The sequence below is a fragment of the Festucalex cinctus genome, chromosome 21, assembly GCF_051991245.1.
Source record: "Festucalex cinctus isolate MCC-2025b chromosome 21, RoL_Fcin_1.0, whole genome shotgun sequence".
Classification (NCBI taxonomy): domain Eukaryota; kingdom Metazoa; phylum Chordata; class Actinopteri; order Syngnathiformes; family Syngnathidae; genus Festucalex; species Festucalex cinctus.
The window spans coordinates 2185951-2210554 of record NC_135431.1 but is presented as its reverse complement, the minus strand read 5'-3'; the positions used below and the strand labels follow the sequence as shown (position 1 = coordinate 2210554).

At 39.2% G+C, this 24604-nt stretch overlaps 2 protein-coding genes across 15 annotated transcripts in view; both read right to left on the bottom strand.

Moving 5' to 3' along the window:
* fam184ab (family with sequence similarity 184 member Ab) overlaps positions 1-9627 on the bottom strand; it is a 36015-nt gene extending 26388 nt beyond the window's left edge. Inside the window, exons 1-2 of one of the 4 annotated variants that reach the window (XM_077510041.1) lie at positions 9488-9627; positions 5110-5319 (exon numbers count right to left, since the gene is read on the bottom strand). In XM_077510041.1, coding sequence (XP_077366167.1) covers positions 5110-5286 — 177 coding nt within the window. In that variant the 5' untranslated portion in view covers positions 5287-5319; positions 9488-9627. Of the gene's footprint in view, positions 1-3259; positions 3377-5109; positions 5891-9487 lie in introns of those variants that run through there. The other 3 variants (XM_077510042.1, XM_077510046.1, XM_077510043.1) reach the window with 3 other exon arrangements.
* A 325-nt stretch (positions 9628-9952) lies between these two features.
* The window catches only part of man1a1 (mannosidase, alpha, class 1A, member 1), a 105553-nt gene continuing 90901 nt past the window's right edge, over positions 9953-24604 (bottom strand). For 8 of the 11 annotated variants that reach the window (XM_077510051.1, XM_077510050.1, XM_077510054.1 and 5 more), the window contains 8 exons: positions 23269-23363; positions 19305-19428; positions 19047-19140; positions 16368-16483; positions 14761-14980; positions 14496-14668; positions 13339-13454; positions 9953-12422 (listed from right to left, as the gene is read on the bottom strand). In XM_077510051.1, the coding sequence (XP_077366177.1) occupies positions 12296-12422; positions 13339-13454; positions 14496-14668; positions 14761-14980; positions 16368-16483; positions 19047-19140; positions 19305-19428; positions 23269-23363 (1065 nt within the window). In that variant the 3' untranslated portion in view covers positions 9953-12295. The remainder of the gene's footprint in view (positions 12423-13338; positions 13455-14495; positions 14669-14760; positions 14981-16367; positions 16484-19046; positions 19141-19304; positions 19429-23268; positions 23364-24604) is intronic. The other 3 variants (XR_013281115.1, XM_077510048.1, XM_077510049.1) reach the window with 3 other exon arrangements.

The window sequence follows — 24604 nt, the reverse complement described above, 5'->3', positions numbered from 1 at the left end:
TATTCGAACCATTTTCTCAATGACATGGAAGCCTTTTTTTTTTTTTTTTAAATCTCTTGGTGGCAAGTACGTGTGATGTCCTATCAGAGCGTTGAAACGAGCACAAGCACCCAAGTCTGGTCCAAACCAAAACGTCCGACATTGCCGATCATCGTAAACGGACTCAAAAGTGAGGAGCAGACGGCATGAATGAGATGACGGTCGACGTGGGGAGGAACAAGCGCACAGCTTGTGAAAGGCGCGCACACGCATTACACACACACACACACACACACAAGGGCGCCACAGCACTGACTTCCATTAGCGCTGCCATCAGTTTACATTGGCACGCGGTTGCCTGCAGCCTTGCTGTTTTGTGTCATCATCATATGCTGCATTTCAGCAGTTAACAAAAAAAAACACAAAATGCTGGCCTGAGATAAACCCGCTGCGCTCTCGGAGGATGTGGGTGTTGGATCAAAAATATTTCATTTGAAAAAAAGAAGCATTTTCTGTGGAAATGATCCTCAGCTGTGGGTTAGCGTTAGCTAATGTGGTGTACTGTACGACAATTTATACAGATTTGATATTTTATTCAGTTTCTTTATGAGCAGTAAGAGGGTAATAGTAGTGTGACGATACATCGATATCACGATAAATCGTGATACTTTGTCTCCCCATAAATTATCGAGACGCCTATGCAAGTATTGCGATATTTGTAGTTAATATACAGCCACTATAACGGCTCCATTGTTCTGACTTATTGTGCAATTACTTGGCGGGCCACTAGGGGGAGCGCCTCACAAGAGTGGCGGGGAAATGGACGCGAGTCTCCAGGCAAAGAAGAAGACTCATCAGCTTACTTTGACTTGTGTTTATCGGTCCAGCGAACTGACTCCGTTTTGCATACGCTTCTATGAAAAATGTGTTTTATATCTTCAATTGTAACAGTTTAAAACATATTTTTATGTTACGACTTTTTGAAGCACACAATTTCTGAGGAATATTAATTATGATTTGTGGTCTTTGTTAAGAAGACATTTGTATTTGTTTAAAAAAAAAATACACTAAAGTATAGGGATGTAACGATACCAGCAATATCGTGATATTGTGATATTAAAACTGCCACAATATCATCGTCGTCATGTTCACGATATTGAAAAGCTACACATCTGCTAAAAAAAAAGTCGGGTTGATTTCCATTTTTGTAGTTATAGCACACTGTGGCTAGTTTTTGGGTGCAGTTAAATTTTTATTAGGTATGTTTTGGCCCTTCTATGTTTAAAATACACTAATTGTCAGATGAAATTGACTACAGACGCAAGTTTGTGACCAAATAATATCGAACTAATCAAAGAACGCTGTCTCCCAAAGTTTTTTTTTTTCGTTATTCTCTGGCTTAATCCTGACAACATCCACAATTGTCACAAATGATTCCACTTATCAACAGTAAAAATGTTTTTTACAGAGCAGCCCGAGGTCCCTGCAATATTTACTGTTGCATTTCCACCACTACTGGAACTTTTACCCCAGAACTTGAGACTTTTTGGAGGATCACAAGTAGAAAGAAGTCAAAAGTTCCCGTAACTTTCGCTTTCTGGTAATTAGAGCGCTCCAGTGCTCCCGATACCGCAGCCGTGCGAGTCTCGTCATATTAGCGTTGTGTTGAGTCTTCATGTTTGCTTGTCTTTTGAGAGCGTTTGTCTCCCAGCAAGTGGAACACTTTTGTTTCAGGGGGGGATGTTGTCATGGAAACTGTGGCGCTCTTTTGTTGTTGCAGATTCAATTTTGACGGGCTCGTTAGCAGGCGGCGGCGCTGATATAGCAGATAAAGACTCAAAAACGATGCCTAATTTGGGCTAAAGAAAAGCGTTGAATAATCTGGCAAGCTAATATGTTGCATGAACATGCTAGGCTTCGCGCTAAATTCAACTGCTAAGCTAAGTGCACATTAAACTTGAATGAAAAGCTCTTTATACGTTTTTGTCTTAACATTTTGCACAGGAATTAATTTGGAATAAATGAAACCTTTAAATAAATGTGAGATTAAAATCGATTAAAAACGTGATGTAATCGTCCTGAATGACTGAAAAAAATCGTGATTATTTATTTTTAGTTTTTTTTTGGTTTATGAGCTAAACGCTATGTGAAAATGCTAAGCTAGCTATGTGCTCAGTCCGACTGGAGGCAAAGCGACGATTGCATATTGAGTGCAGAAGCTATCGATTGCACTCTCAAAGCCAAGCGGGAATGCAGAGTCATGCTCTGCCGCGACGTCCTTCACACGTTGGCGCGCAAAGCCCGCTGACGTAACATCAACGTCTTCTTCCATATTTTGTGATTTTTTTTGCTGACATGCAAGTCCAGTTTGACTGCGTCTCCATGGTAATGGGAGACATGCTCAAGGATGTTTGTGGACTGCGATTGGCTGACGAACTGATTTGTAGCCAGCCAATCAGAAGAAAGAGAAGAAACGTACCTTCCGAAGAAAGAATGACTCATCAAATCATGCCAGTCACTCGGTGTGTGTGTGTGTTTCAGAGTACGTGCGCGTGCCTACGAGCGTCCGCAGCGGCAGTATCTTAATGAAATCTGACAAAGAATTGTGACAATGAGCGAAGAGGGGCATCCTTCCTGCAGAGGTTAATAAAACTGTACACACACACGCACGCATACATACAAGCGATAATCTCCTCTAGCTTTTCATTCTCCCAGAACGCCGTTTATGGAGATTAGAAAGCCGGCGCGATGGGAATATGGCGAGGGCCGAAACATTCTTGCTGCTCGGCTCAGCTGTGGCATCACTTCCTGCTCTCTGTGGAGGTCAAGGCTGGGCAATAATAATAACAACAATAATAATAATAATACCACAGGGGCTATTATTTTTCCTTAGTCCAGAAATTTAGACTTCACACATTTTTCACCGCCCCCCCCCCCCCCCCCCCCCTCCAACAAAATAATAAAATCATTCCCAATAACAACATAACTCAGTCCCCCAAGCAACAAACTAACAATACTATTGTTACAGCCGTTTAATAATACACTCCAGTTTAGGTTAACTGTAAATCTAAACACACAAAAAGGAAAATTACACACAGTGCACACTTAAATGCAAACACATTTTGTTTAGCTTGTTTCCCCGAATGTAGCTAGCACATTGTAAAGACTCGCTAGCGCTAATTAGCGCGCTAACCGCGGCACTTTTAGCACTCAAAAGAATGGCTATTCATACAAAAACGCTTCAGGGATGTATACAGAGAAGCATTTTAACATAACTCACCGGCATATGTTCTTCCACTGTTTTAAAAAACCAAACAAAAAACATTTATTGGCGTCTTGACTTTTTTCCTTCTACTCTCTAATGTGGCAACAATTTAACAGTGTATCCCAATGCGTGCGCCACACTGCCCCCTAAGTGGCCAAGTTGTGTACAACATGAACAGAGCTCACAAAGTCGCACATAAACAAGAGCAAGACAGTATAAAATAATTTAAATAAAATTGATTTGGGGACATTTTATTTTGATTCTGAATCGTAGTAAATGAGATTCGCGATGAGAATTGATTGTTTTTGCACACTACATGGCACATTGAACATTTTGGATGTATAGTCATTAAGATTCTGTGAAATTAAGCAGCTAAGTTGCTTAACTAGAGAACAAATTAAACTTGCACGACTTAACTTGCACTTATATCACTTCCAATGTGGGGGGGTCAAAATCCAAAGAAATGGGGAACGTTTTCCCTTCCTCTATTTATTTATTTTTTTTTCCAATACGACGTGTTACTTTTGAGTACATACTTGATGCCACATTTGAAAAGCAGTACATTGAAATTTCATTGACACCACCTGGCTGGCAGCCTGCACTGTACCTAATCAAGTGTCCTGTTGGTGTGCCTGTGAGAAGCTCTTGTGGCGATTAATATCACACTCAAAACCCCGCAGCGAGTCCCAAACTTGCCAAAGGATCGTGTCTTGTCAATCTTTGGTTGCTGGGGGAATCAAAGCCCAGACCCCCCCCCCCCCCCCCCCCCCCCCCACACACACACACACACACACACACCCCACACACACACACACACACACACACACACACAAGGCAAGGCTGGAACAATTCAGAAATGCCCTTGACAGGCCCGATGACAGTCAGTAAGCAGAACCATAAAACACTGGCTGCTCATTGTAAAGTATTATACAAGCTCAAAGCACTCGGATTTACTTGGCTGCGTGATTATAGAGCAAATATGGAAGCTTGGGCCAAGAAGTATGTGTTTATACACACTATATAGGTAAACTTGACTGTCAAACCAAACAGAATTACACGTTGTATACTTAAAAAACAAAAAAAACATGACAGCTTTACATTTGATGTTAAATGTCAAAGCAGGTGAAATGGGGCAAGGATGCATCCCCTCCCCACCAAAGTTGCATCCTCTGCTTCCAAATCGTCAGCATGCAAAGAAAAATGTCAGCCCAACTGTTGTTGTGTGATGATTACTGACTAATGTGATTCATGTTGTGGTTAATGACCCTGCACGTGCCTCGCTGATGGATGCAGCATCCCGACAAAACGCTTTCACCTTCAGGCAAGCTCGCGTCGCTCTCGCTCTCTTTTCTCGCTCTGGAAGCAACAGCATGCAAACGCCGAAGTTCCTTTCAGAATCGCCCAATTTAAAACTTGCTCGCCCCACTAGGCGGTCGTGCACGCTCGTGGCGGGTGCATTGACGGCGGCGGTAGCAACATGCGAGGCTGCTGTTACATTCGGCGTGCATTTGAAAACAACAATCCAATGCAATGTCGTTGGAAATGCTATCAGCAGCTCGCTAACGTCTGACGCTCTGTCGCGTTTAAAACCCACAGCTGAGCCGGATGCTTTGACAGCAAAAGCACGTTTTCGTGGATGCAAATTTAAGATATTATGACTGCCGATTTAATGAGAGGGCTGTATACATTCAAATTAAATTCGAATGATAGTCGCAGCTGTGAGAAATGTGCAGAGCCGAGGGTGCAAACCTTAATATATGCGCACTCCCGAATGGAGTGTGGGCGAAGAGTTGAAAGCAGCGGTTGCATCGCTTTCGCCGGGATGCAAAAAAAAAAAAAAAGGCCTCGAAACATCTGCGCCTTACCTTAGTCAGCTGGGCGATCTTCTTGCTCATCTTCAGGTGCAGGTCTTGGGTGTATTCCATGGCCAGGCCGGACTGGAAGGAGGCTGTGGACGTGGACGACGATGTCGATGAAGATGAAGGATATTTCCCCTGACCGGCAGGGCAGTAATACTGCTGCCAACCCGACCCAGTCGCCATCTTCACGATGATGCTTCAGCTTGGAGATGTGAGCTTCAATAATTAAAAAATAATAATAATTAAAAAAAAAGGCGACTTAGATTTTTTTTTTTTTTTTACAGCAACCTATTGAAAAACATGACGCAGCTGTTTAAAAAAAATGTCCCATTTTGCTTCGGGTCCGAACGCGAGAGAGAGAGAAAAAAAGAAAAAAAAAAGTGACGAGCAGAATTTTAAGCTCCGGAGATGTCAGTGGCGCGCATCCTTGGACGCCGCCGCTGCCAGCGCTCCGAGCTACGGCAGCGGAAGTCGGGCTGCCGTCTGGCTCCCCACCGTCCCCGGTCGGTCACCTTGGAGCCCGAAATGAGGAAGCCGTCGCGTCGGATTGGTCCTCCGCCTCGATACTCGGCGCGGCTACATGGGGGGTGCGTTGGAGTGTGCGCGTGTGCGTGCGCGACACTGGCCGGTCGGCGTCGGCGAGCGTGTATGACGGAGACGAAATAAACGTAGCTAGCTTGCCCCCAGACTCAACCTCAGCTTCACCGTCACCCTCAACCTGAGCTCGCCTGCTGCTGCTGCTGCTGCGCTCCTGTTGCCATGGATCACTTCAACAGTCCGCGATGCGTTCAGGGGCGGTGGGAACAGTTGAGACGCGTTCATGGACAGTAAGAGAAATGAGGGTTATGAACAACACTATTTGAGGAATTTTTTTTTTTTAGCTTTGTTTTTGGAAAAAATTTCTGTTTGTTTCTGTTTTTAATCTTTATTTATTGTCATTGGAATACTGTTTGTTTTTGTTTTTTTTTTGGGGGGGGGGGGGGGGGTTCTTAAAGATTTTTTTTCTGAATACTCCACCCAGTTTTCTATTTTTTTTGTTCAGAATATATATATATATATATATATATATATATATATAGTTAGTTTCTGTACATTTTTATGGATAAATGAAAAAAATACTCTAAAATACTACACTAAAAAAAATACTTTGGGGAAAAAAAGAAGAAGATTTTTTTGCCAAGTCAGATGCAATATGCTTTGGTAAGTACTGTATATTATTTTTATTGATGAGCAAAAGAAAACTTTTAAAAACTGTTTTTCTGATAAAAAAAAAAAAATCTGAATTATTTTTCTGAATATTTTTCTGCTTTTCTGTTTATTCTTTGGGGGACATGACAGAACATACTCTAAAAAAAATGCAGAAAAACAAAAAAAATAAAATAAAAAAATAAAATAAAGAAATTACTCTGATGCAATACACTTCCATAAGTATATTTTTATCAATTCACAAAAGAAGACTGAAGCTAAAGACCCATAGAATGTTTTTTTTCCTTATGTAAAAAGTCCTTAAAAAAAAAAAAAAATCAATTTAAGTGTATTTAAAATTTTCACAAAATGTATCAAATATAATATCTATATTTTTGGTGAGCAGGATAAGTAGTAATGGTGAGTAAAATATTTCCCTTCATGTCAGATGTGAATTTGTCGTGCACAAATCTTGAACCAATTGGCTCACGGTGAACGTTTGCAATCGATTGGATGAATTAAAATGGAAAGCGACGCATCAATAAGGATGTCATGTCCAAGTTCGGTTCGGCAAGTATCCGGAGTATGTCAAAATCATGTTCAGGACAAGACGTGCTGTCATTTTTCTTCGCTCAAAGACTTTATGGTCCAGGAATAATCGGACCTTTTCTCTACTAAAGATCTAAGCGACGATGAGTGCTTTCAAAAACAACACGTGAGCGTGTCACAAGTGAAGATCGAGCTCAAGATGGTGTTACTCGTCACACGCCTTTGCTGCCTGATGGCGTGCTTGTCACAACACGGTCCTTGTCCCGATTGTGTGCGCGTCGCCGGGGGAAACGCGCTGATGTCGCCACGTATCAACGACTAAATCAAGCTCAGGTGGAGTGAAGCATGCTGGGATATGCTCGCTCCATGTTGTCGTAGCGGCGGCGTGACTGTGCAAGTCATTCCTTGTCATGAAAAAAAAAGACACCAAGAGTTAGCATTAGCATTAGCATTAGGGCAGCGATTCCAGCCACCTTGCTTTGACGTGGTCTGTGCTAATGAATAACACCTTGAGGCAGATATTCTTTATCCTCTGAAAAAAAAAAAAAAAAAAAAAGACATTTCTGCAGCTATTGAGTCAGTAGTTGTGAAAGTCTTCTTAGTTAGGGTCTTCATGCTGCAAGCTTAGTTAAGGATGGTTTTTCGAGGACTTTATTGTCCCCAATACACTGATAATGGCCGTCAATTATATGCAAAGTTTTTGTGATTCATGGGCCAGCCCAGTCCCGACGCCCCCCAGCTGTAAATGAGATATGTTGGGGGGGGGGGGGGGGCACCAGACAATAAAAATAAATTTGGCTCCAAATGGAATATTTCATTAAGCGAGTTAAGTGCGTGCGTCCATCTGGCATGCAGACAACAAAAGTTACGTAAGCAAAAAAAAAATAAAAAAATTCCAATGAGAGGCCCGGATGGATTTCACGTTAAAGCACATCTGCTTCATCATACGCCAAAATGATTACCCTTTTATTTTTTGATACCCTACCAATGTCTCGAAACCCTAAAATTTAGTTTTAAAATTCCACATTTGCTGCCTTGTATTAACTGAGATTTGAAAACTTGCGGCCTGTGATCCTCTGCTGCTCCCCGGTGGTGAAAATGTAGCATTGCACTTATGCCGACTTGGACCCACCTCATATTTGATGTGACTAAATGAATTAAAAAATAAAATAAAATACCGCAGTGGCACATAATAATAAAATCTTTTTTTTATTGTTGATTATAGAAGTGTAACAAATATAATTTCTTAAAAAGTCTGCAGCGCATTAATCTCATCTTGAATCCACAAATCTTGATAGAAATGTCCAGTGGCTTTTTGGCCACTACCTGATATTTACAAGAATCATAATAATAATAATAATATTCATCTCTTTTTTTTTCAAAACACAATCATAAAACATATTGCAATATTGCATCAACAAACACACCAAAGAAATGGAATGATTCTCCGCAAATGTTCACGTCCCGAGATTGCTGTCACAGATTCCAAAAATATGAGAACACGATCAAAGTCGGTTTAGCGATTCAAAACTAAACTTCAAAAATATTTTTGGAACGTTGAATGTCAGATGTGCGTTTTTCATAAAACATCCCCCCCCCACCACCAAAAAAAAAGTGCACGTTATGTCTCATTCACCTGGAAGCAAATTTCATTCATTAGTTCCGCTCAAATAAATTTTGCATTTGCATTTCAATCTATAATCCAGTTTCAAAACTAGAACCCTGTCCTCAAACTGAACATTTCAAAGAGTTAAAAAAAAAAAAAAAATCCCAATATGAAATTATCTTGAATGTAAAAATGTGGCCAGAAAAATGACTTCTTGTGGTCTTCGTGAAACTTTTCAGTTGCACTTTTTGAATTAAACGACTGAATGAACGGAAAATCTTATGCCATGTGACATTTTGTCTGAACCGATTATTTCAATTGATTGGCAAAAAGTCGGCAAAAGCTGCAAAAAAAAAAAAAAAAAAAAAAAAAAAAGTTTGACTAAGCGACAAAAAAAACTAAAGATGGAGGTTGAAAATGTTTTTTTGTTTTTTTTTCACAGCATGTTTGTTCTAATATGTTCTTTGTCGTTCATTTATGGACACATGATGGCCATAAATGATGAAAAAAAAAAACATTGGATGACAGAAACTTAGTGGAAGACCAACAAGAATTAAGGACGAGAAAAAAACAAAAGAGGAAGACACACAAAAAACAAGTGTCATGCTATCAATAAAAAAAAAAATAAAAAAAGTAAAAAAAAATAAAAAATACAAATGAGAAAAAAGTACAAATAAAATACAAATGAGAAAAAAAGTAAAAATAAAATACAAATGAAAACAAAAAAGTACAAAAAAAAACTTACAACAATTTGGACCAAAAAAAAAAAAAAAACAGGACAAGAAATAATAAAAACGGACAGAGGAAAAACACCAAAAGCAAAACAAAACAAAAAATAAAGGGCAAAAACAAACTAATATTTACAACAAGAAAAACAGGCAACATGAACACAAAAAGAAAACAAAAAAATGACAAAGGCCTACCCCCCCCCCCCCCCCAAAATTTAAACAAAAGCAAACATTGTAAAAAAAAAAAAATAAAGGAAAAAAAAAAAAAGAAGATAAAAAAAGAGGAAACCAAAAAACGGTGTGAATCTGAACTCACTTCACATTGGATGGTCCATTCACACATTGTTCATTCACATCATTGTCCTCTTCGGTGTTTTTGTTCCACCCAACTTGATTATTCCTCGCCGTTGTCGTCGTTCCCCGGAAATCACAAACGTACACAGTAACAATAATAATAACAATAAATTAACACAATCAAACATGACAATCACAAACATAAACCACAAATTAATCGTCCTTGATTACAATCAGATGCTTTTTTTTTTTTTTTTTTTGCTCATGTGAACAAATTAGCTTTGAGTTGAAAAAGAACGTTGAAGGAAAAAAACAAAACAAAAACATATCTCAAAGAAATGTTACCTTGTCCGTCCACTGGGTGTCAGTGTTGCACAGAAGGTACATCGTAACATCAAGCGGTAGTTGGAAGTTGATTACAGGATTGTGGCAAACCAATATTGCACACTGAAGCCAATCTGATGCAGAGCCACACAAATCATCCGAAAAGTGTGAGAAAACGTTGACAAAATTTGGCATCCGATGCCACTATGGCCGACTTACAAAATCGGACCGGACAGCTACGAAACAGGCAGACAGCCATTTTGATTTTGAAGGCGTTATTTCGGTGGGATGTTTTAATGGCTGTCATATGCTTGTGACTGTCAACATCAAAATGGAGAATGATGGGGGGGAAAAAAAGCCAATTTAAAACGTGTAACTTGTCCAATGACAAACGATTTAGCGTGCGGATTGGCTAGCCACAAACTCCCCAGAAATATGTCCATCATTCTGAAGCAGGCTGTAATTGAGGCGCCGCAACACTAGGTGTCACTGCAGTACAGGAAATATTTATCGCGGATAAACCGATGCAGGGAAATATTTGTTAACCAGTAGGGGTCGCAAACAGCCAACTAATCAACCGACTGCTCCTGTTGCGGTCCAGTGAGCCTGTTTCATCGCGGTTCCGTATTTTGTGTCCCGTTCAGTTTCTTTTTTTACAATATGTGGTTAAGTCTGAATTTATAGTTTAATGCATTCAGTTGCCGTAAACAGTCAAAATAACATCAAGTCCAGTGTTTTTTTGGTCTTGAATTTCATCTGTATCAATTGCTGCTCCGTGTGGCGAAATTGGCCATTTCAATGGTGCCCTGAGATACGAGTGCCTTGACTTGCACGTTTTCCCCAGCTGTCGTTTTGACAATTCTTTGTCTTGAGATACAAGCCCAAAAAAAAATAGATAAACATGCACTTAAGACTCCCACAGCTAGATGGCGACAGCAAACCGCATAGCATCCGGCCACCATCAAGTCACATTGACTTTCTTGCAGTGGAAGGACAATAGCCAGTGGGTGGCGCTAATGCCAGCGTTTGGGTAACTGAAAAAAAAATAAATAAATAAAAGGACGGACAAAATATTAGGAATACAAAAGAATCATGGAACGAATTAAACTCAAGGCACCACTGATATTGTTAGCATTACGCTAGCTGATGTTCATTAGATGACGTGACATTGTTTAAACATTTTGGTGAATTAAATTTCATATATTTTTTAAAAATGATATAGTGTTTCTAATTTTTTTCGCGGGTGTGGAACACATTCCCCCCCGCAATTAACGGCGGCTCACTGTCCCACCTTTCCCCCCCTTTTAAAGCGACATCGCTCATTTGTCACGCCCGGTTTGGTTTGTGCGAGCAGCCTGGAAAGCGAAGGCACAAGATGAAGAGTGGCTTTTTTTTTTTTTTTTTTTTCCCCCCCGAGCGAGGCGTCGCGCGGACACGGCCGCGGATCCAACACAGCATCCGTCAAACCGCCGACAAACTACAAGGACGCGACGATGCCGTCTTGGACAGCCTCTCATGCTGCAGCGGAAGAAATATGAAGAAGAAAAACGAGCGAAAACAAAGATTTGGGGGCGGCGAGCTGCTCGCGTCCCAATGAAAAACGATAACAACCGATGTGAACAACCAGGTCCAACACTTTTGAGGTCTCCTCCCTGCGTGGTCATATCATTAGGAACAGCTGGACAATAAATTCTGCCGTTACAAGCTTGACGTGAAGTCAATAAAGAGATTTGAAAAGATATGTTTGCGCAATGTTGAGATCTCAAATACTTCAACTGGATTGAAAATCAAATAAGACAATAAAAAGTGAGCATTATCATCTTTTGTAAAAGGCAGAATTTTTGGACTCGCGCTATGCTAGCACTAGCATCACAATGCTACATTGTTGGTTGCAGACGTTAGCATCGAGTCACACCTCAAATTAAAACGTCTTGATGAGAGCTGTCCAGATATGCGGTGATGTAATCAATATGCGTAATGACCCCAAAACATTATTATTATTATTATTTTTTGCGTTTGAAGTGCTACACTGTTTTAAACCGATGAAGTGAAAGCGTTCAAACGTAAGCGAGCTGAAACGACTGCGTCTTCTTGTAAACACCATCACAGGAAGTGATGTCACTGGTGGACGGCGAGCGGAAATTTCCCGTCGCCGTCTTCATGAAGGCCAAAATTCGTCTCGTCCCGTGTCAAATGACGACGTGGCAGCGATGTCGTCCATCTTGTCATCCTCTCGCCAGCACTTAAAAGATGGCGTCCCAAATATTCCCGGCCTTTCAAACGCTCTCTGAAAAAAAAATGTCCTCGTGGAAGCCAGGAAAAACAACAGGACCACATCTGAGTGTTTAAAAAAAAAAAAGAAAATACCCGAGAGCAGACAGATAAAAGTCAGCTCTGATCCTGTGAAATAAACTTTCGTAAAAAAAAACTAAAAATAAAATCCATCTTCCAGCCGGCAGAAATTCAAACCTTGGAAGGAGTTGTACAAGGTTCCCAAAGTTGTTTCCTACTCCACCTCGTTGGTCTGCTCTGGCGGCTCCTTCCTGATGACGGGCAGCGGGTGAGCCTCCGTGTTGAAGACCCAGTGCTCCAACGACACGTGGTCGTCGTCCGAGAACAGCAAATACAGATACCTGGGAAATAAACGGCGGCGGAAATATGCGACATTTGGAAAAGTCAAACATTTGCACTTGCTCTTGGAAAATGTGGCACTTTGTAGTGTTTAATTTTGTCAACAAAAACTAGACAAAAGGAATAATAAATAATATCTGGGACTAAATCAGCATGCATTTTCATCAACTAATGAAGACGAGACGAAAATGTACTGTACATAATAAAAACTGGACTAAAATCTATGGATCTTTGAGTTCATGAACAAAAACGAGATGAAGATGATTATGTTAAAAAAACAAAAAACAGCTATACAATAGCTATAACGCTCCAACAATAATAATTAATGCGACTGCTAACGCTTGCGCTAATGCTTGCTAACATAATAGCTCGTAGCATGGAGCCATAGAAGACACGTAAAAATGAGTCGAGAAAACTGTACGTGAAATAGTTTTAGATCCGAAATGTTCAACATACCTTCTGACCCCAAAAAAATAACGGGTACAAAAAAAAACAAAAAAAAACGTGTAAAATGATTGTCTTGACTAATTTTGGTTGACAAAAAAATGTTTTCTTGGACTAAAATAAAGACTAAAACGCTCAATTTATAGTCAACTAAAAATCGACTAAATAAAAACGGGATCGGGTGGACTAACTAGGATATAAAAACGAACAAGCGTGATTGAAATTGGACTAAAACTGAGACAAAAAAAAAAAAAAAATGCCGGATAAAATTAACACAAGCACTTTGACAACATGCCTGGTCGCCTTCATTCAATTTCAACGATGGGCTCATCTCGACATCACAACATTTTACCCTTTTTAGCAACTGTAGCATTCATATTTTTGCAAATACAATTTTGGATCGCAGATTTCCGATGACGTTTTCTGACTTTTGAATTGCTATCAAATGAACGCCGGTTGCCTTCTGCGTCTTACTTGAGCGTCTCGGCCAGGAAGAAGCTCTGCTGCACGTCGTCGTGGTTTGGCGTGGACGCGTAGACGTCCCTGACGCCGCTGTAGCCTCCCTCCACCTTACAGCGCTGCTCCAAGGCCTGCGGGCCGGGGTTCAAAGGTCGCGATTAGTGGCGGCTTAGATTTGTTGTTAGCGTATGACATAGCATAGACAGGCTAACCAAAGTAGCATGATTACGAAACATCCAGAATGAATTTTGATCATGTCATTATTTTTTTTTAAAAAAGTAATTTTTCCACTTGCTGTCGACTGATGAAGACATAATCTGTGCTGAGGAAGTAGGTAACGACCAATCATGGCTCATCTGTTATCTGGGTTTGGTCAGCAAACTGAGCCATGATTGGTCGTTATCTACTTCCTCAGCACAGGTGATGTCATCATAAGTCGACAGCAAGTGGAAAAATTACTTTTTCAAGTTATTAATTGTACATGAAAAATAATGAAGTTACCACATTAATTATAGACAAAATATGAAAGGGATACTTCACATATTTAGCCCATTATAGCAATAAAAAGTTAATATTTTGTCTGTAATTAATTTGATACTTTCATTTTTTTTTCACGTACAATTTGTACCTTTACAAACACATTTTGCAACGTGCTGTCGACTGAAAATGACATCACAAAGGGCTCAGGTAACCAATCACAGCTCACCTGTTTTCAAGGTATGGTCATGTGACATTCATGGTTACCTGAGCCCTTTGTGATGTCATTTTCAGTCGACAGCAAGTTGCAAAATGTGTTTTTAAATAATGAAAAATAATGAAAATATCAAAATTATTATTGGCAAAATATTAATGTTTGACTGCCAAAAATGGCTACATAAGTAAAGTATCCCTTTAACTTTTTACTCCTTTAAATTATTATAATGCACAAACTGTTTAATTCTTGGCTCTGTTCAATATTATGATGAAATATTTTGATGAAGTACAGCAATATTTACCTAATTTTAAAAAACATGCTGCAAACTTTTTTTTTTTTTTTTTTTAATTCTGAAACTGTGAAATGTGTTTTTTTTCCTTTTATCTTTATCTCATTTAAAAAAAAAAAAAAAAACTTTTTTTTTTTTTTTTTAATTCTTTCTGTGAGTCGGTCAGTGAGGTGAACATTCTCTTCTTACCATGACAGCCTCCCATCCCCACTCCCTGTATTTTGGGTCGTGGGTGAACCTCCACATGTACATGTACGTCTCGATGACTTCGGGCCGCAGGATGAAGTATTTCTCATTTTGCCGCGTGGCGATGGCCTCCACGCCGCCGTCGAAACGGAACGCCTCCGGGCCCAGCTTCAAAGCTCAAAAACAAAACGGAAACAAAACCCTTCAGGATGGAAATGATGACCCTCTTGAAGAGGAAGCGGTCGGGGGTTTCCATTGCAGCGAGTACCGGTTCTGGAGTAGGACTCGTGACAGGTCCTGGCGATCTCGGCCGCTTGCTCCATCTGGTGGCCCGTCTTGTCCTCGGGCGCCCCGTCGGCGCCGAGCGCCACCATGCCGCCGGCGAAGCAGGTCAGGTGACCCATCTTGTGCTCCAGGAGGCCCCCCTTCCACTCGGCGATGTACGTCAAGCCGCCGCTCGACTTCCTCATCAGGCTGCTCTCGATGGCCTGCAGGGGAGAAATATGATTTAAAAAAAAAAAAAAACATGAGATTTTGGAGCAGTATCACCAAATCCTCGTTTCAGGTGCGAGGCCAGTTTTCATCATTCACCGTAAAACTTGAATAGGTTGTGTTTTACACAGGAAGTCAGCCATTTTGTTTTGAATTGGCTATTTGTGCCTGTACTGCACTATCAAAATTTACAAAAAATAAAATCAAATTAGCCCCGAAAGCCAATTTCAGTTAGCATTATGAAATTTAATAGACATATCAGTCATTCGTAGACCCTCAAAAAAAGTCTTAAGACACTATGCCAGAAAAGATACAGGAAGGCAGCCATTTTGTTTTGAAGTGGCTATTTGGGCCTGTACTGCACTATCAAAAATAAAAATAAATCAAATCAAATTAGCTCCGAAAGCCAATTTCATTTAGCATTATGAAATTTAATAGACATGTCAGTCATTTGTAGACCCACAAAAAAAAAAAAGTCTCAAGACTCTATGACAGAAAAGACTCAGGAAGTCAGCCATTGTGGTTTGAAGCCGCCATTTTGACCTGTACTGCCTTCTCAAATTGAACAAAAAGAAACAGTTTAGCCCCGAAAGCCAATTTCATTTAACATTATAAAATTTAATCGACATATCAGTCATTCGTAGACCCACAAAAAAAAGTCAAGATGCTATGCCGGTAAGGACTCAAGAAGGCTGCCATTTTGGTTTGAATCAGCCATTTGGCCTTGCACTGCAGAATTTAATAAAAACAAAAAACAAAAAAACTCAGCCTTCAAAAGCAGTTTCAATTGGCAACATGAAATTCTATCCATCATTAGTAGACCCACAAAAAAAGTCTCAACAAGCCATGCAATACCGGAAGACAAGCATTTTGGTTTGAAGAAACGATTGAGAAAGCCGGCGCAACGTGCGACTGCGTTTGCGCCGGCCCTTTAAGACGAGCCAACTCAAGGAAGTCATCCACTATTTGTTGCGTCTCGTCTCCGCAAACAAAATCACTTTTAATCCACGAGATCAACAAGGATTACGGGACAAAGTATCTCCTCAAGATTAATGTTGCGTTCAAGATGCCGCCTTGACAACAAGTGCGTGCGTGCGTGCGTGAGCAGATTAATCTGATTGGACTCGTCATGCGTGCGCGGTGTGTTCCGACGCTACGCTATACGCAAGCGCGCCGCCATCTGCTCCGACTCCCACAATGCATCAGAACGGGGACCAAGACACCATTTTAGACTCAATAAAACAGCTTCCAGTAAGTAACATCTGCATGGAGTTGTGTTGAAGAACAAGTTACAAAAAAATGTGGTCCAACACAACGATACACCGTAATGACACGTTTACGAGGCGCTAAATCACGACCGACGCGCGCGTGTGTGCGTGTTACCTGCAGGGCGTCGTAATACATCTTCTTGGCCTCGTCGTCCGTCTTGTCAGACATGAGCCAAGCTTTCAGCAGGTACTCGTAAAAACTGTCGCCCAGGCCGCCCACGGACACATGATCTGCAACGCAAGCACCCGGGTTAATTGGGGGAAAAAAAAAAAAAAAAACGTCACAAAAACAGAGGAAAAACAGCCAACAAATATCCACAAATATGCTACTTAGGTGTTATCGCCGTAAATATTATATATACTGTACATCATTTTGTAAATTAGTACATGATGATGATTCATTTATTTGACTGATATAAATAAAATACAAATAGCTTGAAGCGAATCTGTGCATGGGAATTGTCGACAAGCAAGACGGAATAAACAAAACAAAACAAAAAGTTAAAATTTGGAATTCTTTTGTTCTCCCGTAAAAAAAAAAAAAAAAAACCCCAGAAATTATTTGCATTGTAAAAAAAAAAAAAAAAAAAAGTTTTTTTTTGTTTGAGATAAAAAAAAAAAATATATATATACACATTTTAAAATGTTTTAATTATTGATTGATTGATTGATTGATTGATTTATTGAACATATAAACATAAAAACAAACAGCAGAGAAACAAAAATTCAAAAAGAAAAGAAAAGAAAAAAGAAAAAACAAACATCAATTATTATTAATTTGACAAGTAAATGTATATAAATAGGTTGTATTTTTAGTTTTTACATAAGGCAATAGTTTCATTACTTTAAAATCTGAAAAGTAACCAAAATATGTTTAAAATGTTTTGGAAAAAAATAAAAAATAAATCACTAAAAGCATAGTTTTTTTTTTTTTTTAATACATTAACTTGTGGACTTACAATAATTATATGTAAATATGCTGTAATATAAATTTGAATATTTAATTGAAATTGTTTTACTGACTTAAAATATGTAAACTAACCAAAAAAAACAAAAATATAAATTTTTTTAATTAAAAAAAAAGCAAGAAGAAATTCAGAGCTTTTTTTTTTTTTTTTTTAAGAAAACGACAAAACAATTATTTGATTCTTCTAAAAAAAAAAAAATCATCAAATTGGGAGGTCAAAGCTTTTCACTGGACAAAGGTAATGCTTCAATTAAAAGCGCATACTCATAATTTCACTGCTTTTATTTATTTATTTATTTGCTTTTAGTCAAGTGAAAACCTTCTCCCATAAAAAAAAATCATTTTTTATTTTATCCAAGGGTAAAAATAAAACTAAATCTGCACATTTAAAACCTGCTTTTTGGATTCAGGTTCCTATTTTAATTTCTCCGGCAAGTATTTTGTATTTGATACTTTTTTTTTTTTTTTTTTTACATATATACATAAAGCAAACAAAATGTAACTTATGTGGTCACTGACTGTATTTCACTTCATTGTTGTGCTTATTAGCATTGTCTTCCATTGCAAAAAAGAAAAAAGAAAAAAAAAAGCCATTTTCATGTATGGTGCACTTTTTAAAGATAGGAAGAAAGAGTGACAGATGCTCTAAATAGAGCATGATGGAAATCATTTGACAAACCAAAGACGAAAGATCCTCTTTCAAGACGACAGTTGCAGCTGCTACACTCAAGATGATTGGCTCAGAAAGATCCAGTGGATGATTTTTTTTTTTTTTTTTTTTGAGACCCCCCTGAGGTCATAAATTATGCAGCAAATGCGTTTTCATGGTAATTATGTAACGACTTTGTGGAGCCAAACAAGCATTAAAGCCATTTTTTTTTTTTTTTTGTGAGCTGAGGTTGAAAGTTGCCGTCTGAAGTCAGAATCCAAAAAAACCTCCGATTCTATTTGTATAAAACACTCGGCTAAATGCTAATTATGACAACAGACGCACTTGTGATGAATATTTCAATGTAAGCTAAAAGAGGTGCGGGTCCACATTTAAGCATCAAACAAAAGCGACAAAAAAAAAAAAAAAGTAGTAAATATTAAAAAAAAATAGTCTATTTTGACGGCACGCCGCTGTGCATAAAACGAGCTACGAATAATTAAACGTGAAAAATAGTTCTTTCTTTTCAAGTCGGAGAAGCCGAAATAAGTCGCAGTTGCTTTCTAAAGGAAGTTACTCTTGATATATAAAAAAAAAAAAAAAAAAAAAAAAAAAAAGTGGTTTCAAGTATTGATGAAGAGGATCAAGAGGATTATGTTGATGGACTGAAAATGGAACACTTGACAGCAATCCAACGTTAAATGTATTGATTAGACTCTTATGTCTCTCTAAAATGTGCTGAATAAACGCAAGGAATGAAAAAATGATGAAAAGGAATGGAAATCCATATCAGCTTTCCGCCCCATTAAAAAAAAAAAAATCATGCATGAAAAATATCACTCTCAATTATTGTCTTTTATACAAACATACAGTAATGTCATCATTAAATAGAACGCAAAAAAACAAAAAATTTTGCATGAATTCAATAGAAATGCTTTCTATTCTGGTGTGCACATCTTGGCCACCTGAGGGCAGTATAACACAGACACAGCCATACAGCACACAGAGAGGAAGATGAGCCGTTCTTTGCAGAGGAAAAAGAATACATGCCTGTGAGTATTGCTTTTTTATGTGTCTACATGTGCTCAAACATCCGTTCGGTTAGAACAACACAATAAAACACAATAGCATTATGAACTGCCGACTCATCAAAACAAATGACGCACAGAAGTACTTACGTTGACCCCACTGGCCGCTGTTTGGGTTCAGGTAGTTGGGGTACAGTCCCTGAGGTTTATCCAAGCGATTGAGAACTTTGCGGATGTTCATCACCTATGGAAAAAAAAAAAACAGAACATCAAGACATTTCTGCGTAACATTTCAAGCGATGAAATAAGATTTGTAAAGAAAATATAACAATGCTGTTCAGAGTGTCTGGATGAAGGTGTCCTATTGAAGCTTTTCAGGCCTCAATCGGCTCTCCAATTCTTCGGTACCTTCTGAGCAAATTCTGGATTTCCCGACAATTTGCTGAGGTGCATGAACTCCAGGTGCAGCGTTCCGTACTCGGCCAGGATGCTGCTGCCGCCCGACGCCCACGGCCAGTTGCGACCGATTCCGCTGCAGACACACAAAAAGAGAGAGAGAGAGAGAAACGATGCATTAATTTTGACATTTGGTCAACTTGGACTTCTCATTCTCGTTTTGAAGAGGCGGCGTGAAAGGGGACGCCAACTCATTCCAAGCCAAACTGTTTAGTCCACATTGGCGGCTCGACGCTTCGTTATTTTTGGGATGGAATGAGTGAACATCCAGACGGAGGGAGCCGTGTTGGGAACAATGCGAGAAGCATTTCAGAACAATCGGAAGCTAATTAAGAGGAAGCTGTCAAAACATTTGAAGTTGTGTAAAAGTGCTTAAAGGAAAAAAGACTTTCCTTCACAAAGACCAGATAATATTTTTCTACCTCTGCTGCAGGAGAGACCCAACGAGCTTGTTATCGCCCTCACACAGTTGTAAGCTTCCCTTTGACGGTCTTTTTTTTTTTTTTAATTCTTTTTTGTACGTGGAGAACAACTTAACTGGTAGCTATAGAGTTTGCACGCAAAAAAAAAAAAAAAAAAAAAAACGGCCACGGGCGACCAAACTCTCCATCAAGAAGTCACGCCGACTTTAAAAAAGGCTTTAAAAATGTAACTTTTGGGCTTAAAAGTTCATTGGCCGAGTGAAAAGGTTTATATTAGTCAGCATGTGTCGGCTTTTAAGTCGGTAAAAAAAATGTGCTAGCCGGGGGGCAAAAAATTGACACTAATATATACATCCTGTTCTGCTGAATCTGAAGATGAAGCAATTTTCCAGGTCTTCCCCTTTTTCTTCGGCATCTTGTTTGTCCTTCACATACGTCAGCTCGTCCTTCCCACACTGATGAGTGTGCCCCCTGTGCCCCCCCCCCCCCCACCAGCAGCTGCTAAAATGAGCAATCACCACCCCCCACTTGCGGCTCGCCAACCTGGAAAAACCGAGCGGGTGTCTCCCCCATCTTCATAAATGAGCACACGTTTGTCGCTCCTCCGGAAGGCGCTCCATCTCAGAGATGAAGCGTTTGTTGGCCCAGATATTTCTCCCCCCCACCCCCCCATTCCACACTCTCGCTTCCACATCCACTTTTATTCTCGCCATAGCTCTTTCCATGCTGGCGTCAAATCTATGGCAAGCTTCCTCCTCCTCCTCCTCCTCCTCCTCCTCGGGGTGAGGAAGAGGGAAAATGGCGACGGATTCGCAGTTCGCCACTTAATTAGAGACTTTAAATCATGGCGGCTGTCCAGGGGCCGCACGAGAGCGCCTCGCGGCACGGGCGCCACATCAGCTCCGTCAACACGTGGCTTGGAAACAACGTCACGTGATTCGGCAGAAACGGTGCAAGCGAGATGCGCGAGGCAGGAAGGTCGGACGCGATGGCGACAAGTCCACGTATTTGTAACGAACTAGAAAATAGTGACAAATGTTCACGCAATCAGTGTATGGCGTGCAAAGCTGTTTTAGTTCACTAAAACTAATGGGAAAAAAAAAAAAAAACTGAAATTAAAATTCCAAAAACAATTTCGTGAACAAAAAATAAAAACAAAAATGCTTTTTTTTTAAAAAAAACCTACATTTTATGTTTACAATAAAAAAAACTAAAATTAATTAAACATTTATTAAAAAACTAAAACTAATAAAAACTAGAACTACCCTGAACACTAATTAAAAAATAAACAAACTAAAACTAATAACGAAACAAAACATTTATTAAGTAACTAAAACTAATAAAAAACTAGAACCACCCTGAACACTAATTAAAAAAAATGAAACTAAAACTAATACAGAAACTAACTAAAACTAAACATTTATTAAATAACTAAAACTAATAAAAAAACTGGAACCATCCTGAACACTAATTAAAACAAAAAAACAACAACCTAAAACTAAACATTTATTAAAAAACTAAAACTAATAAAAACTAGAACCACCCTGAACACTAATTAAAAAAAAAACTAATACATTAACAAAACTACACATTTATTAAATAACTAAAACTAATAAAAACTAAAACCACCCTGAATACTAATTAAAACAAAAAAATAAATAAAACAAAAACTGAAACTAAGCCTAAACATTTAATAAATAACTAAAATTAATAAACTAGAACCACCCTGAACACTAATAAAAAAAATAAATAAAAAAAAACGAAATAAAAATGAACTAAAATGAAAAATTGCAAAACTATAATCACCCTGATTGCATGCAAAATGGAAAAGCGAAAAGCGAAAAGCGAGGCCCTTGAAGTGGGTCGGCCGAAGTTCTGACACGAGCCCGCTCGGCCGCACTTAATGGACCCACTCAGCGTCTGAGGCCTATTAATCAAACGCCGAGAGCCCGAGAGCTTAGCATTGATTGCGTCAGCCTTTGAGGCGAGCTGCGAGCAACAGAAGGAGCACATCTGTCAAATAAAGTGACACTTTTTCTTACTTTTTCTTTTTTTTTTATTGAGAGGAAGATGAAGAGCGACAGCAAACTGTCCAACTTCATTACATTCGTCGACGCCGACTCTTGACGAAGGCAATTAAACATTCAAGCTGCAACGGAAACGGGCCAGCTCGCAATCGTCGTCTTTCGGCTAAAGTTAGCGAGCGTCGCGACGAGTTTGCGCTGGAATGACATCAGACGGGCTCGGGTAACCAATCACAGCTCAGCTCTTTTCTAGGTTTGGTCATGTGACATTCACAAGCTGAGCTGTGATTGGTTACCCGAGCCCTTTGTGATGTCATTTTCGGTCGACAGCAAGTTGCAAAATGCGCGTTGAAAGGGTACGAATTGTACATGAAAAATAATGAAAATATCAACTTTATTAGAGACAAAATATTAATGTTTGACTGCCAAAAATGACTAAATAAGTCAAGTATCCTTTTAAGAATAAATAAACAAAGAATTGGACGAGTGTTGCATCCCGATCCAGGTGCGCTAATCATGTAGCATGTGCAATTTTGATCATGTGTCATTGACGCTCATCTCTTATTAATCGTAACCTTTTAAAGAGCATAAACACATCTAAAATGCTGACAAAATAATCCTACAAACGGATCACGATTTTCACATTCACGTAATCAGTATAATTAGAATTACTGCTACGTTCAATGCTAACAATTTAGCTTGCTAGCAAGATAGTCATGAAGCCGCCTCAAACACTTGCCAGTAGACTTGAGGGAGGGTCAAACGTTCGGCCAGCTCGATCAATAAGTGTCGATCGGTCGGATTAGGCGGCACTTTCCTCTCAGTTGGCGCTAATCAATGACGGAGCTTTACAAGAGCGGATCTCTTTCAAGGAGCTATCGAGAAGCAGGCGCCTCCCGCCGATCGGTTATTATGTATAATATTGTAATTTTGTACATATGTTGTTACAAAACATCCCTAATGAAAGTTAAAGGGATACTTTACTTATTGAGTCATTTTTTTGGCAGTCAAACAGGAATATTGTGCCAATGATAAATTTCACATTTTCATTATTTCTCATTTACAATTCGTATCTTTAAAAACACATTGTGCAACTTGATGTCGACAAAATGGCCGACTGACTACCTGTTCGATTGAAGCCAACGGTCCTTGAGACTTTGACGTGTCCGTTTTCGGGGAAACTTTATTTTTCGACGGCTCGTTTATTCCCATTTTAATTAGCGTCTGACAAACCGCGTCGTTTGCCGTTTTGCTCTCCGGGGCCCGCAGGGGTGAAAAGACACAGAAGAGATACAAAATGGAGGACGACTGTTTGCTTTGTTATTGGTTGGAAGAAGACGTGAATCAGAATGAATGAAAGAGACTGAAAGAAATAATTGGCGAGTTCGTGTGCAATTATTTTTTTTTTAAGTGAGATTATATTGGTACTAGTGACAAAGTGGTTTTGTGATGGGGTGTTTGGGGTCTTACCTCTTGAGATTGAGCAAAGCCCAGGGGATTCCGGTGGGCGTTTTAAAGGCTGGGAGCAGTTTTTCGCCCAACTCCACCGCTTTTCTGCGGAAAACCTGCGGAGGAGAGGAATATATATATATATATATTTTCATTCCATCTGTCATCGTATATAAACAGGAGTGAGTGCGAGGGAGCCGACTGACTCCCAGGCATGTCTTTCCCCCCCGGAGATGGGAGCGCTCTGCGGGACCAGCAAAAAAAAAAAAAAAAAAAAAAAAAAAGGCGAGTAGAAAGAGGAGTTAAAAGACGAGCGGGGCGGCAAAGCTCAAGAGGCTGCTTGTCAACAAGCAGAGTGGAAAACGCCCGCAGAGAAGCAACAACAACTCGTCCGAGCATATTTGGCTTGTTCTGTGCGAGGGTACACAAGCGAGGATATCAGGGCGAAGGGCTGCAGAATTTCCAGACTTGGAAAGTTTGAAAATAAATAAATAAATAAACGAATAAATAAATAATATCCCCCACCCCACCCGATATTTTTTCGGGCTGGAGTTTTGCAGATTTTTATTTTTTCCTCCCCCAAATTTCGCAATTGGTTAAAAAATGCATATTGGTCATGTAAAAAATATGTATTTATTTATTTTTCCCCATCGTAGGATTTTTCAAAATAACAATCGGGCTGGAGTTTTGCAGATTTCTATTTTATTTTTTATTTTATTTGCAAAAATATCGCAATTGGTTAAAAAAAATATATATATATTGGTCATGTAAAGAATATTTATTTATTTATTTTACTTTCCCCCCCCCCATAGTAGAATTTTTCAAAATAAGAGTTTTGCAGATTTTTTATTTAGATTTTTTTTGTGCCAAATATCGCAGTTAGTTAAATAAATAATAAACACAAATAATAATAATAATAATAATAATAATAATAATAATCAGGCTAGAGTTTTGCAGATTTTTAACATTTATTTATTTTTTCCAAATATTGCAATTGGTTAAAAAAAAAATGCATCTTGGTCATGTAAAAAAAAATATATACACATATACACATATATACATATACATATATATATATATATATCATTTTGGTCATGCTCTTTAAAAAAAAAGGCCAAAAAAGACATCACAGGCAAGTCAATGGCAGCTTCTGGAATCTTGCTTTCCCCCCCCCCCCCCCCCCCCATTCAAATGCCATCAAGTTGTACGGGCTTTCCGGGTACTTGGTGGCACCGTCGACCCCAAATGACCCCGCTGCAAACGTGCGAGCGTGTAACAAGGCGTCGGAGCCCGGTGATTAATGCCTTTAATAACGCGTGGAGCACACTGCAGGGCGGAATAAAAACACTCGCAGGGA